Genomic DNA, 14,730 nt, shown 5'->3' with positions numbered 1-14,730 from the left:
CACTCCCGTTCAGGTAGGAACACCCAGGTACCTCCCCTGGGGCAGGGAGTTTTAACTGGATGATGTAATGTTGTGGATCAGTTCAGGAGTCTTTGACACCTTCTAAGAATATACACCCACCCATAACATCAGGAAGCTGAGTCCATTATGGCCCATTAGGGGCTATGTATGGCCCAAAACCTTCAGGCTATGTATGAATGTCCCGGTGCTTCCCCAGCTGGGGAGTTAGCTGAGTTCACTTGAGTAAGGACAAAGAGACAGTACCCTCCTCACAGGGTTTGCCTCTTTCCTTATCAGAAAAGAGCTGGCACAGCATCTGGCTGAGGAGAGAGCTATTTCTGAAGTGACTTGGATGTTCCCACTCTGAGCTGGCAGGTTGTCTCAGAGAAAGCTGCATGAAGGTGGCTGAGGCTGGATTGTTCACCTGCAGCTTGCCCCATGATTGTTGAGCCATCAGCATTCCAGTCTCTCTTCCAGTGTCACTAGTGAATGCATTTTTCTCCCCAGACCTGGGATGACTGGACAACAGTATCCCCTTTATCCTAAATTCCTGTCATTGTCCAAATTCCAGTTAGCAGGCATATTTGGGGAGGGGTGGACTTCTGTGATTGCAGATGGACAAGGTTTCTTTGCAGTCTCCTAGAGCGGGCAAAAGTCCTCTCATAATTTTTGCAGTGTTTAAACTGTTAACTTGAAACAATTTTAACAGCTCCAGAGATGCAAAAATTCACTTTCATGTTGGGCTGCAGGTGAACAATCCAGCCTCGGCCACCTTCATGCAGCTTTCTCTGAGACAACCTGCCAGCTCAGAGCAGGAGCATCCAAGTCACTTCAGAAATAGCTCTCTCCTCAGCCAGATGCTGTGTCAGCCCTCTTCTGACAGGGTGAAGCCAGCAGGAATCCCTTCAATGGTCCCAGCCAAAATCATGACTGAGGGAGATAGCAGTGGCATTTAGTGCTATGCAAGGCCAGGGCTGTGCTGTGCAATGGGACACTGGACACTCAAACTGCAGTTTTAAAGTGCTTGAAGCACAGCAGAGATGCTACAAACAGAATTTGTTTCACCAGAGTCCTTTGTTCACACACCATAAAGCAATGAGTTAAGGATCTGTTTTATACTGGGTGGTATATTTTAATAAAGTGAGCTGTATTCATCTGTACCTCAGACTCCCAGATCTTGCACCAAGAAACTTCTCTGAGGTCCAAACTAGGGCCACCTAGTTGTGAATTGGATGCAGGAGACCTGAGTTATTCCTGCTGGCACCAGAGAGGAGGCAAGGTGTGGAAACCTCAGTCTCCACTGGAACCACAAGCAGCTGCCTCCCTCATTGCCCAGTGTGCACCCCATGCCTGCAGCACAGCACAGGTCTAGCTCAGCTGGGGCAGAGAGCCACCCACCACCACTGCCTGGGCTCTGGGTGTGGGCTGAATGAGCACACAGTGGGGCCATGGCCCCTCTCCTTGGCCCAGTGCCAATGTGCTGAAAGAAAGTATAATGTGGAATAAATGTTCATACTTTTGCAGGAGATGGGGAGGGATATAGGTTTGTGCTACAACACACAGCATAGAATTTGTGGTGTTTCTGAACCAAAGCTAGACAACTCCTGGAGTGTACAGGGAAGGTCCCTTTGAAAAACAAAACCCACCATTAACATCAGTAAAAAAAGCCCTCAGCAGAATTACAAAAAGCACAATTGCTTCCCAAAGCCAGTCTTGGGTGTTCTGGCAAACACTCCATATAAAACACTCAGCTGTTAAGACTCCTGGTTCCTAAGCTGGCATTTTTTAAACCCATTTCCTATTCAAGGTGTTTTCCAAACTAAGGAGCATAATTTTGCAGATGTTCTGTCCAATTTAATATCAGCTTTTGAACAGTTTCCAAGGTATTTTGCCTGAAATGGCTTGTAAGGGGTGGCTGCTGAGAATTTAGAAGGTCAACATTCTGCAGGTCGATTATGTTAGTTATACTGTTACAGATAAGAGAAAAAAAGGCTGGAGGGGAAGGAAGAGAATGGCAGTATCACTGCTGGAAGCAGAGGCAAAAGCAAGCGATTTTCAGTCCTTTTGACTTGCCCACAGAATGGCAGCACTGCCAGGGAAAGGGTGAAGGCCTATTGAGGTACCTTACATTAACTCCAGAAGCAGGAAGCATGGCCAAGGAATTGGTCTTTTCCTTTTCAAAATATCCTCTTCCTGGTTTTAGTTAAGTCCTGCAGGACCCCAGATATAACAACTACTGCTCTCCCCTTAGCCCCAGAACTTGTTACTCTTGGTAATACAAGGAAATTAAGTGGGCTGGCCAGTCCATTCTTGACAGAGGCACAGTGGCTGTCACACCTCTGCATTTACTTCTTTTATTGTTGAATTTGCACTGAAAGACTTAGCAGAGCTCTCTCTGGCAACCTACAAGCAATCCAGCCTGTGACTACCATACAAGCAGAAATCCTCCCCTGGGACTGCAACTGCCTTGCCTTCCAAGTGCAATAAATGAGTTGGCTTCTTATTCATTGCAAAGATTTACATGTGATCAAGTGAAATGACAGTGATGACAAAGCTGGTCAAATGCACTTGAAAGGATCAGTGTGTGGCCTCCCCTGCCATGGACCTGGTGCTGCAGCCTCTGATGAATTGCACTCCCTTGTAGCCTAGAAAAACCTATCTTTTAAACAGCAGCAGCTTTCCAGCATGGCATGTTACTCACCATCTTTGAGGATTAAAAGGTTTTGGACAACAGCTAGAATATACTATTTCAGACTCCCATGTAGCAAGACATGACTTGCAAAGTGAAGTATGAGGCTCCCATGTGAAAGGGAACTGTGAGGACATGCAAGGTCCAGAGCCTGTCTCCCACCTGTGGTGTGGGGAGACTGTGCTACAAGATCCCACATCCCACCTTCTACAATCATCTCTATGCTCCTGCTGAAGCTTCACAGCCTTTCTAAGCAGGCTGGGCAGATTCAGACAGCTGTCATCAAACCACAGAGCTGCACTCTGGAGCTTCTTTTAACTCAGCCTGGAGGCTTACACACAGGGGAGAAACATCACAGACCTCCAAACCCAACCAACGACTGACACTTGACTCTGCAAGGAGCAAAGTCCCCTTCCCTCTCCTACAGCACTGTAGGAATAACTGGAAATCAAGATTCAACAAGTAACCACCACAAGACACTGGAGCAAAAGTTATCTATTTTATTACAAAACCAAAACCAAAACCAGATGCCTTTCAGTTTAACAAATTTACCATAGGCAGAAATGCGCTGGGGCAGGTAAGTTCAATATAAACTCAGGCCATGGAAAGCAGTGCCTTCCCACAAATGAATCCCACACTGTAATGCAATTTCCTACAACACACTATGCCCTTGGAAGATCAGCAAGAAAGAAAGATTTTTTACTTCTGGCAGGACGAACAGATGACTTGCACTGTCGAGTCCTGGTTCTCTTCTCTGTCCCAGCCGTTTACAGCCGTCATTCAAAGCAGAGCTGGAGAGGCCCAGCAGGACTTGAAGAATGAGGAGACACATGCCCAGGGTCTGCTTTCAGACACAATACTGACACTCCCTGTGTCCCAGCTTCAGGAAGATGCTACTGATGCAAGGCAGAGCAAAAGACTGCTTACAAGCACTGGATAAGGATGATCTGGCCCAGCAGCCAGGGGGACTGGCAATAAAACCAAGAGGGAAAACGGGCAGCTGAGGCACTGCTCTCATCCATGAGTACAGGTTCTTGGACAGCTCATAGCATGGCCTATGTCAATCAGGACCAGAATGGTCTGCACAATCCTCCAAACAAACTCAGAACAAGTAACCTGATCTCTCCCTGGACATTACACAATCATGCTGGTTGGGCCTTCCATGGCAGTGTACAAGTGTTGCCAGAAGCTGCTCAGACACCCATGCAATTTCAGCAAGTCAAGATGCAGGGACTTGGAATTGTCTTGTGACAAAGGAAAGCAATGTTATGCCTGGTCCCCAATCCATCCATAAAGTCAGCCCTGGCCTAGCAAAAGGAATATCCACAAATACCAAAGTTAACCAACAGCCACCCCTTGTTTGCCTTCCTTGAAGAACTGACCCAATTTCAGTTGCAAATGACATGTGAGTGCAGGCCTCTTGGAGGGGAAGGGCACAAGGATGAGAAAAAGGAGGTCAGCAGAAGGAGTTATATAACAACCACAGGAGTGGTGGCTGGCTGGTTTATTTCCAGAAGATGCAGTGAGTTTTAGCAGCTCTGCAGTCCCTCCACAATCTTGTGGGGCATTTTCCAGCCCCAGTGTTTGGCTGATAGAATTCCTAGAGACATCCAATTGTCTGTTTCTGCTGGATAGAACTATACATTAAAAAAAAACCCTGACCAAACAAAGAAAAACCCTACCCACAAAAAAACCCAAAAACTCCAAACCACCAAACACCATCCAACACAGCTGTCAGAACTTTTAATTCCTAAAACTAGAATATTAAAATGGAGAGGAGTTTTTTTATACAGTTGGTTTCATTCTTTACTCCCTACAATAGGACTAGTGAGTGTGGCATGGACATTTCTAACTATACACTAAACCAAATTATTTCGACACACAAAAGATGTGCACAGGGCATTAAAAAAAAAACAAAAAAAAACCCAAAAAAACAACCAAAACAAAAAACACAACCCCAAAAAAACCAACCAAGCAAACAAAAAAAAAAACCAACCCCAAAGAACAACAAGAGAAGAAGCAATCAAGAAGGTGGGAGCTTGCAGGCCAAAAAAGCACATACATTGTATGTGAGAAACCATGAAGATCCAGCAGCAGGATCTGCTCTTGCATAAGAGATGACTTCTTTGTATTATGATGGTATGATGTACATTTCAGATATTACCAGAAGTGTTTTTAACCATGCCATACGTTTTAATTAGCTCCAATATACTTCCCAGAGGAAGACTTATTACTACTCTTAATCAGGTGTTTATAGAAAAGCTTGTTAGTTTTTATTTTATTTAACTTTCCATTTTGTCAACAAGCACTAACTTACTGCATCAGGACACTTTATTTTGGTGATGTATTTCTCTCATGCTATTGTCACAATGACATGACAGAGTGAAGATGTTGCATTGTATTATCTTTTACCAAAGCAACATAGCCTTGAAGGATGAGTCCAGTCTCTACTGTTACCTATTGCTGTTACAAGTTATTGTTGGTGTGATCTCATATTAGCATGTCATTTCATCATCTTCACTACAGTTTCTTCTAACAGGTTCTTGGTCCAGAGATCAGTGGCAGAAGGATCACCAGGTCAGAAGTGGAAGGCTGCTCAGAACAGGCGAGTGCTGCCAGTGGTTGGAAATACACAAAGCAAAACTCTGCGTGTCCCATCACACTCTGCCCAAATCTAGGATTGTTGATATGGGCACTCCTGCCAAAGAAACAACTCTACCAAAACTGCTAGTGGTTGACACAGCCCCTGTGGCCTCCAAGAACACCAGACTCCTCTCTCCAAGCCTTCACTGTTACTGCTGATCACACCCCCATGTCACAGTACCCAGGAGGTACTGGCAACAGCAAATCAGGCAAAGTGGGCAGGCACACCAGTGTGCAGGAGCAGAGCTTGGATTCACAACCACCAAGGACAAGAAAGTCACTGCTGACAGACCTTCACCAGTGAGCATGGCCCAAGCTGTACTGCTGCAACATAAGGAAAGCAGACTCTTGGGGACAGCAGCAATTGTGTCTGTCTGCACTGACAAGTATGTCCTTTGCTCTTCAGCAAAGCACAAGGCAGGCTAATGCTGCTTTTAGCAGGCTTCTCAAAATGTTTATTGCTGTACAACATACAGATGAACACTTTGTCAGAGCAGAAGATGCAAGACTTCACTCTACTGACTCTACTAGGCCTACGGCTCCCACATCCTTCTTACAGCTTTAGATTCCAGAGGCACGGAGCAGCTTTGCTAAGCATGTTATCTGAGCATGAATAGCAATGTATTTGTATTTAATTTCTGCCCAACTTGCAACAGGTGCACACACTACTGTTGTACATCCCTAATAGAACCCTTTTCTATCCCTACTTTAAGCAGCTTTGCAGTGCACCAATACTTACATGAAATCTGTGCCCTCAAAAGCCCAATTGCCTGAGTTGCAGAGAGCTTTATGGTAAAAAAAGGGGTTCAGCTGCCCTCAAGAAGCATTTGTTATCTGGGGCACTATGTGCACATCTGCAAGAACAATTCATGCTGATACACTGGCTCCTTTCTGCATGGAGGTGCTGTTCAGGCTCACCACTGACTGATGGCTTGGTGGCAGAAATGAATGCATTACTATAATCCATTATATGCAAAGTGTCCCTCTAACCCTAACAGCCTTCAAAAGCAAAGGGAGGAACAGAACAGTGACTCCAACCCCTGTACAAGACAACTGTACAATTTACATATATATTTATATACAGTATATAAAATTCTTTGAGTCCCAGTGAACTCAATTTTACATCATCAGTAGCTGTTCTAATTTTAAAAAGTCATGATCCTGCTTCCCTCCACTTTCCAAAGTATTAGATAATGGCATTGAAAAGCAATTTAAAAAAAATCCAAACCAATTTTTTAAAAGTGCAAATGTTCTGGGTGCCACTTTTGCTACGCTGGATGTTGCTGATGCTGCGTGCTTGCTCACAAGCAGCAAGGTGTCTGTCCGTCTGTCACTGGATGTTTTCTTCCTTTGGGTCAGCTCCTGTCTTTCCTTCTTGTCTTCTACTGCTACACCAGGCGACCTACTGAAAGAGTGGGGTGGGGTGAGCAAGGAGGGAAAAACAGAACAGAAGCAGAACAAGAGAAAAAGGCAAATCAAAACAAAAAGAAACCTGACCGATAAAGATCCAGTACAGCCTCTGCTGAAGCCATGGCCTCAGAAAGCTGAGATCCCAGAATAAGCTGTGAGGCTGAAAACAACCAGGGGCTAATGAGACAGCCTTGCTGGAAAAAGCACTGAATGAGTCACATGAAGCCTTAGGGACTGGCATATTTTTAAACACAAAACACCACTTTCCTCCCCCTCCTTGGAAATGGGCATGCAGTCTAGGGAAACAACTGGTCCAACATCCCTTGCTTTACTCTTCTGCCTGGCACAGCTGATGCAGAAACCCACTGCTGCCAGGCTGCCCTGCCACCATCTCCCCATCAGCCACAGCCAGCTGCCTCCTTCTCTAGCAGACAAGCAGGCCTTGGAGGCCTTTCTTCAAAAGAAAGCTTCTGTTAAGCCCCTCACCAAAGGTTCTTAAAGAACCAAAGCTCTTATGGGATCAGAGCTAGAGCTCTGTGGATTAATTACAGATGAAAACATGCTAAAGAGACAGCAAAAGTAGGGATTTGAGGGAAAAAGGAAGGAAAGGCCTCAGTGAGATCAGTGCTGATTAACATGCCCTGTCACAGGAGGGCAAATATTGTCAAATGCAAAATTATTTCAGGTAGCCGTATTTGCAATCAATTGCACAGCTCTGCAAAAGGTGCCTGCAGTGCTCAATGACCAGCTCGTAAAAACAACAGATTGTTTTCCATATCTGTAAGTGCAGTGTAGCGTGGGAGTGTAGATGACCTGTCCTACACTTTGAGTGACAAGGAGGGGGCTGAAGCTACAGCAATTGTTCAAATGCCTCTGATCATCTTTTAGCAGCAGGCAAAAACCAAGTACACACTCAGAATGGAGGACACACCAAGAAACATCACATCATCAATGCACAAGGTGTAGTTGATCTTTATCTTCAGCTCTCTGTTCAGTTCATCTCACCAGGACCTGATACATTCCCCAGGAAGACAAGGAGGACAGCAAGAGGTATAGGAAGACTTCTGGCACTAAACAAATACACTGCCTAGGTCTCCTCAACACAAAAAGGAGTCTAGCCAGACATATGTAGGACAGCTATAGAACACGTAGCAGAAGATACAGGCAGGGGAGAACTTCTCACTGCTTCTTACAATCCAAAATGAGAAGTACCCAACAAAACCATGAGGCTGCAAGTCTAAAAGCAAAGCAAATGATGTTATTGTTCATGCCTGATGAAAGGGTCGGTCTATGTGATTCAATGCCCAAAATACTGGGAGAGCAGACCTTTACCACGATAGAGAACAATCTTCATGGGAACTGGTCCATGATGGAGTGATGGAATGTAAACACAACAAATCACCTAAATTACTGCTCCACAGAAGAAGGAAGAGTAGGATAGGAGTCATCCCATAGCTGCTTCATCCTATTCTAATTCCTTAGCAACATATAGTCTGTTTCAGCAAAAGACATAGAGCTGGACTTTGAAATGATGCAATGGAGCTGCACATTGTTGTATTTATACCTCTTAAGAACAACTTTGGTTTCCAGCTGTTTCTATATTGCTGTTCATGAACATAAGAGAACAGGGGAGAATGAATTCTGCAATACATGCTTATCACAGGAAAAAAGAAACATTTTGACAAGATACTCACTGAAAGGGTTAAGGCCTTGTCTTTTTCCATTGGGCAAACTGCTCAGGCTACCTGTAAAATCCAAGAACCACATTAAAGGAAGTAAATGCCATGGCATGACAAAGGAGCCTTCCCTTGTCTGTTGCCAGAGAGCAGGTTCAAAGCACCTACTCTGAGCATGCTCGCAGCAAGTCCTGCCAACAGGAGTCACGTGCAAGAGTCTAACCAGTGTGCCTGAGATGAGAGATTTTAAATACCAGGTGTTGTAGTAGCTGAGTATAATGAAATCCAGAGGTTTTGCGTGGGCAAGAAACAACAATTACAAGGTTAAACTGAGCAGTAGATGGAGAAAGAAGAAAGGAAGGATGCAAGTGGTATCCTGAAGTTTCCCCAAGCAAGCAAAATAATGCCATGTAGAAAGGAGGAAGACAGAAGAGAGTGAAGGTACAGGCAATACAGACAGCCCAGGTTTATTAAATCTTTCACTTGAATCAAACAAACAAGTGCCTAAAGTCAAAGACCTGAACTTAAACCTGGCAGAAGGGCAGAACTGTGACTGTGTTATAACAGGTGCACGTACCCTACACCAGATGGAGCTCACGGCAAGGGCCTCTGCACTGGGTACAGACAGCTCAGGGATTACAGGAGCTGTTGAAAGCATGCCACACTTCCTGTGAGCTGCTTCCTCTGATGTCAGAGGAGGGGCGAGCTGAAAATGGGAGCTCCTGCTCCCAGCCAGCAGCAGTAAGCCTGTTGCCACCCTCCACTCCATAACTTTGATTTGTGCATGCACATGACCTGACTGCACAGCTCGCTCTGCTCATCAAGTACTCTACTGCACATGCTGTTCTGTGCAGAAGCAAGATGGGCAGAAGCTCAGAGGGCAGGGGCGAGGTGCAGGAAGCCCCAAGGGCCAGGAGGCTGGGCTGTAAGATAGGAATGGAGCTGCTGAGAAGAAAAAGCCAGAGGGAGAAAAGGTGTCAGTGGCCAAGGCTGAAATAGGTCACAAAGCACAGCCTGTTTGCTTTAGAGGACATTAATAAGAAACTGTGTAAGCACAGAAAGTTATTCCAAGACCCTGAACACCAGCCCGGTACAGCCACCCATCCTGCCCGGATCAGCAGAACCGCGGCTCGCTGATGTCCGGTGTCAAACGCGGCTCTGCTGCCGTGGGCAGAGGCTCCACTGCCAGGGCCAGAGCATCTGCCTGGGCTGACTGGCACTCACAGCCTGGGCCCTTCATGGGTGGCTGCCAGGGCCCCGGAGGGCACTGCCAAGCTGTGCATCACTGCCCTGGCCGGCAGCCTGGGGAAGCCAGAGGGCATCCAAGAGAACCCTCTCACCTTTACTGCACAGTGCAGGTAAGCCTGCAGCACAGCGCTATGCATGAGCACAACCGATCTTTGGAAAGAGCTGAGGGAGCACTGCCTGTCTTTGGAAAGAGGCGGAGATCTCCAGGCTGGTGTGCACAGAAGGCAGGGGCATCCCTCCCTGCCATGGCTGGTATGAACTGAACCACTGCTGCACATGGCCCCGTGCAGCCGTGTGGGAAACCGCGCTGGGGCTCATCCCCTGCTGCGCTGGGGGCAGAGAGCACTGCCCCGGCTGCCTGCCATACACACCAGGCCAGCCATGTGCACCTGTCAAAGGCAAAACCCTGCCACAGTAACTCTGCACTGCTACACACAGGAGAGGAAGGAATATGGCAGGTGGTGACCATGGGTTACTAACATATACCTGGGAAGCCCTTGGGCATTATGGGGTAACATCCCATCATGTGGCAAGTTTCATAAAGCTGAGTATTTGCTCATCCTCACAAGTACACTCTCTTGGATAACAGTTCTAGTCACACTGGATTAGGCTAGGTGTCTTTCAAAGAAAAAGCCCCAAGGAAACCCCAGCAGCTTTTCATAGGAAATTATTATTCTTCAGACATACTGAGCAAACCTTTCACCTTCTGGGGAGAGAAACAGCCTTATCTCATGTTCTCAACACAATACTGATGTCCTGATTCATACCATCACTTACTTTTGTCAAGATTAAAGGCAAATTATAGCACCTCTACAAAGCTCCAGAGGGGAGGATCTTAACAAGACAAACAAAACCAAGCACTGAATGAGTACAGCTCCTTTGATTCTAATCTAATAGCACATAAATGTACTTTGAAATTCCTTTTTAATTCAGTCATTACCTGGTTACAGTTTTCTCATGGCCACTCACAATTGTTATTTTCTATCACTGGTCCAGAGGCCTTTCCCAGATGATTGCTCTTTGCTACCTTCTCTCACACAACGACTTGTGCAGTAGTGATATAGAGCAACTCATTCCCAGCCTCCCAGGCATGCAGTTACTTCTGAAGATAGCAATAAGAAAGGTCCAAAACATCACTGAATGAAACCTGCTGTTCAGATTGTCTGTCTACTTTTCCTTCTTTCTGTAACATTTCCTCAGATTCAGTAGAAAGTTACATTCTGTTTAATTAAACACATATACACTTTTTAATTAAGACATCTCAATCCTGTTTCTGGACTGGCTTTTGGTGGCTGGGTTCTACCTCAGACGTCCTCATGTCCTGTGAAGCATGCCCAACACCTACCATCTGACAAGCTCTTGGACCAGCAAAGCAATCACAGGATCTGAGCTGGCAGAAGGGAACTTCCCGTCAGCTGGCAGAGGGACATTTCTTTGCTGCTTATTCCCTTAGCTCCTCTTTGGGCAGGCACAAAATGCTGACTTTGTCTCCTGAACTTGGAAGAATATAGAGGTAAAACTCAACTCCAACATTTTGCAGCCAGCACAACTAGCATAAGCCTCACTTGGATCTACAGCCCTGATTAATTGAACTCCAATTAATCTTGGGTCCAGTAACATTCCAGCAAAGCTTTACAATATGTGTCAATCTCCTCTCAAGGATCCTGCCTTTTGACTAATGCAGAGAGATACATTTGTTTTTTGATCACAGATGGTTCCCCCCTTAACTCAGGCTGTGCAGACTGTGCTGAGGAATGCTAACTTTTAACAGGCTGTAAATCAGTCTGCTTTCCTTCCACAATTCCTCAAACAGACAATCTTAGATCAAGCAATGGCAAAGACTGTTTCTGGCATACTCCAAGCTAAAAGCCCTGCCTGCTTGTTCTGCCCCAGTTGAAGAAGCCATTTGCAGGCTTCCGCAAACACTCAAAGGCTGACTCTTTCATGTGGCCACACCATTCTGAGATCCAAGAATGGCATTTTTCCATGTACATAGCCCCTGATAAAAACAAGTCTGGTTTAAAGAGAGGGAAAAGAGCTGTGCAAAGTGGCCACCAGACCTAGCAGATTTGCCAGCAGCTTTTTTGGTCACCATAAGGATGGAAAAGGAAAGGGTTTCTGATAGACTGGGCAGCTCACTTCCTCACTGGAGAACCACGGGTTGGCAATGCTCACATATTAAGTAGCCGCAGGCATGAAGAGATTGCTGAGGAAGGGAAGACAGACACAACTATGCATCTCGAACAGATTTAATTCTAAGCTGGAAAGAGCTCAGATTCAGGTTTGTCCTTACAAATATCCTAGCTGAATCCCCACATATAAATCTTATTTGGACTCTCAAGGTCCTGAGAAGCACATAACAGTAATGTGTTATCTATGCTCTATGCTTCCTTTAAGCAGCTCTATTTCCAAGTTTGGATGGAACTGGCCACCAAAAAAAAAGCAAAACACTGACAAAAATGCAGAATGCTTAATATCTGTTTTCTTCAGAATCCCAAGAACTATAAAGTTGTATTATGTTTTATTTTCAAAACTATTATAAATGTTCAATTTGCCTAGCAAGAGGCATACTCACCTTGAATGATGACCCACTTCAGTTTAGTCCTACTGACTAAACTGGACCTGCTGGACCCCCAAACAGGGGGGGTGTGCTGGACCCCCAAACAGGATTTGGAACATCTGAGCTAAGTTCACTTGTAATGAAGTACGATGTTGTGGTGTGATGTAATAGCCTGTCTCAGTATCCTGGTTCTTTCCCCAGGTGTGCCAATAACTTCTCCCTTCCCCTCCTTTGCTCCCTGCTGACTGCTGTCCATCAATCTTGGCATTCTAGAAAGGGTGTCATGTGATTGGCGAAGTTCAAAAGATGCCTCTCAGCCCTGGGGACATTGGGCCATCCAGGTGTCGTTTGTCCCCTGAGACTTCCCCTCCCTTTACCTGGTTGGTGGGATCCCTACCCCTTCCCTCCCCCTCTCCCTGGGGTTAAAAGACACAGCAATGTGTCCGTAATTCTGTTGGAGCTGTTGCTGCATTCAGAGGCCTGTGTGCCAGGAATAAAGCTCTGGATCGAAACCCTCCAGCAGAGCCCGACTCCTTTTCCTTCACCTCGCCTTAAAGCTTCTCCGCCAGAGGTAAACCTGAGCTCCTGCATGCCTGGACCTGTCCCAAGTGCCCGCTGCAGCATCCAGCCAGCCAAAGGTGTCTCTGAGGTGAAACCACCACAGCTGCTGCCTCTGGTCAAGCAGCAAGGCCGGACGAGCCCAGGCACGTTCCATCCAGCTATAGTGGTATTTAATTCCAATAGTATATCAAGGGGAAATTATAACCTTCCTTGCCTCCCTCCAACCCCTCCTCATCCAAGCTAGACCAGAAGAACCTTTCAAACAAAGCTTTTGTTGAAACAGAAACATTTCCATGAAAAGTCCTGTCTTCCTCTGACTAGCAGTTTACAACTGAAAGTACATAATGAAAAAGGTTTTCAATCTAGCTCTTGGCTTGAATCCACAGTGTCCTCAGCCCCAGCAGATCTTTGGAGGCCACAGTACAGAGAAAGAAACAAACAGCAAAATACAGGGACTGACTACATGCACCTATGGTCCAGAAAAGGAAAGTTAGAGAAAGGGTAAGATGGCAGAATCATAGAATGGTTTGGGTTGGAAGGCATCTTAAAGTTAATCTTGTTCCAACCCCCCTGACATGGGCAAGGACACTTTTCACTAAACCAGGCTACTCAGAGTCCCATCCAACCTGGCCTTGAATACTTCCAGTAATGAGGCATCCACAGCTTCTCTGGGCAATCTGTTCCAGCTCTCACCACCCTCACAGTAAAGAATTTTTTTCTCACACCTAATTAAACTTACTCTGCTTCAGTTTGAGGTTATTTTCCCTTGTCCTGTCACTTTGTGCTCTTGTAAAAAGTCCCTCTCCCTCTTTCTTACAGGCTCCCTTCAGGTACTGGAAGGCCACACAGTTGGGTCACCCCAAGCCTTCTCTTACAGGGTGTACAATCCCAGTGCTCTCGGCCTTTCCTCACAGTAGAGATGCTCTGTCCCTCTAATCATCTTGCTGGCCTCCTCTGGACTCATTCCAACAGGTCCTTGTCCTTCCTGTGCTGGCACCCAGAGCTGATGCAGCCCTGCAGGTGGGATTTCAGCAGAGCAGAGGGGCAGAATCCCCTCCCTGGCCCTGCTGCCCACACTGCTCTGGATGCAGCCCAGGACACGTTTGGCTCTCCAGGCTGGGAGTGCCCATGGCTGGGTCATGTCCAGCTTCTCACCCACCAGCACCCCCAAGTCCCTCTGGGCAGGGCTGCTCTCAATCTGTTCATCCATAGCCTGTGTTGATATTGGGGATTGCCCTTAACCATGTGCAGGACCTTGCCCTTGGTTGTCTTAAACCTTATGAGATTCCCATGGGGCCACTTCTTGAGCTTGTCCATGTCCCTCTGGATGGCATCCCATTATTCAGACATGGCAACTGCATCACTCAGCTTGGTCATCTGCTAATTTGCTGAGAGTGCACTCAATCCCACTATGTCATTAATGAAGATATTAAATAACACTGGTCCTGTATGAATCCCAAGGGACACCACTTGTCCCTGATTCCCATCAGGACTCCGAGCTGTTGACCTCCACCCTCTGGATGTGACCATTCAACCAATTCCTTATCCACCTAATAAACCAACCATCTCTCTACAGTTTAGAGAGGATTTGTGGAGGACCATGTCAAAGGCAAAGATACTGACTGTTTCTAAATTTAGCAGTTCTTATGAATAGGAAGCATAGAAAATATGTCATCTACCACCTCATAATTTCACAACTTCTTAAAAAAGATGCATTACAAACTTGTTTACTGCACCTCTGGAGCACTCTCACTCACTTCTTTCTTCCATGTTAGTACCTGCTGTCTGCACTGCCCCCTGCCCTGCTTTTTAGTCCTCACCATCCTTTAAATTATCCCTTTATCTTTGATCCTCAAGGCTTATCAGGTTTGTAGTAGGTATGTGGAGCTGTATGACAGAGTAAGATCAGAGCCCTTTTTTGACCACAGTCCTGTCCTCATACA

The 14,730-nt window shown here is 46.1% G+C and overlaps 1 protein-coding gene across 6 annotated transcripts in view; it reads right to left on the bottom strand.

The window, feature by feature from the left end:
• Window positions 1-3,175: 3,175 nt before the first annotated feature.
• Window positions 3,176-14,730, bottom strand: part of SMOC1 (SPARC related modular calcium binding 1) — a 128,689-nt gene continuing 117,134 nt past the window's right edge. For 3 of the 6 annotated variants that reach the window (XM_071427187.1, XM_071427192.1, XM_071427189.1), the window contains 2 exons: window positions 8,437-8,487; window positions 3,176-6,737 (listed from right to left, as the gene is read on the bottom strand). In XM_071427187.1, the coding sequence (XP_071283288.1) occupies window positions 6,721-6,737; window positions 8,437-8,487 (68 nt within the window). In that variant the 3' untranslated portion in view covers window positions 3,176-6,720. The remainder of the gene's footprint in view (window positions 6,738-8,436; window positions 8,488-14,730) is intronic. The other 3 variants (XM_071427188.1, XM_071427191.1, XM_071427190.1) reach the window with 3 other exon arrangements.

Source organism: Agelaius tricolor, unplaced genomic scaffold, assembly GCF_023055355.1.
Source record: "Agelaius tricolor isolate 1412-34295 unplaced genomic scaffold, bAgeTri1.0.p SCAF_5, whole genome shotgun sequence".
Lineage (NCBI taxonomy): Eukaryota > Metazoa > Chordata > Aves > Passeriformes > Icteridae > Agelaius > Agelaius tricolor.
Note: the sequence above shows the minus strand (reverse complement) of the source record. Positions and strands in the feature narration are given on the sequence as shown.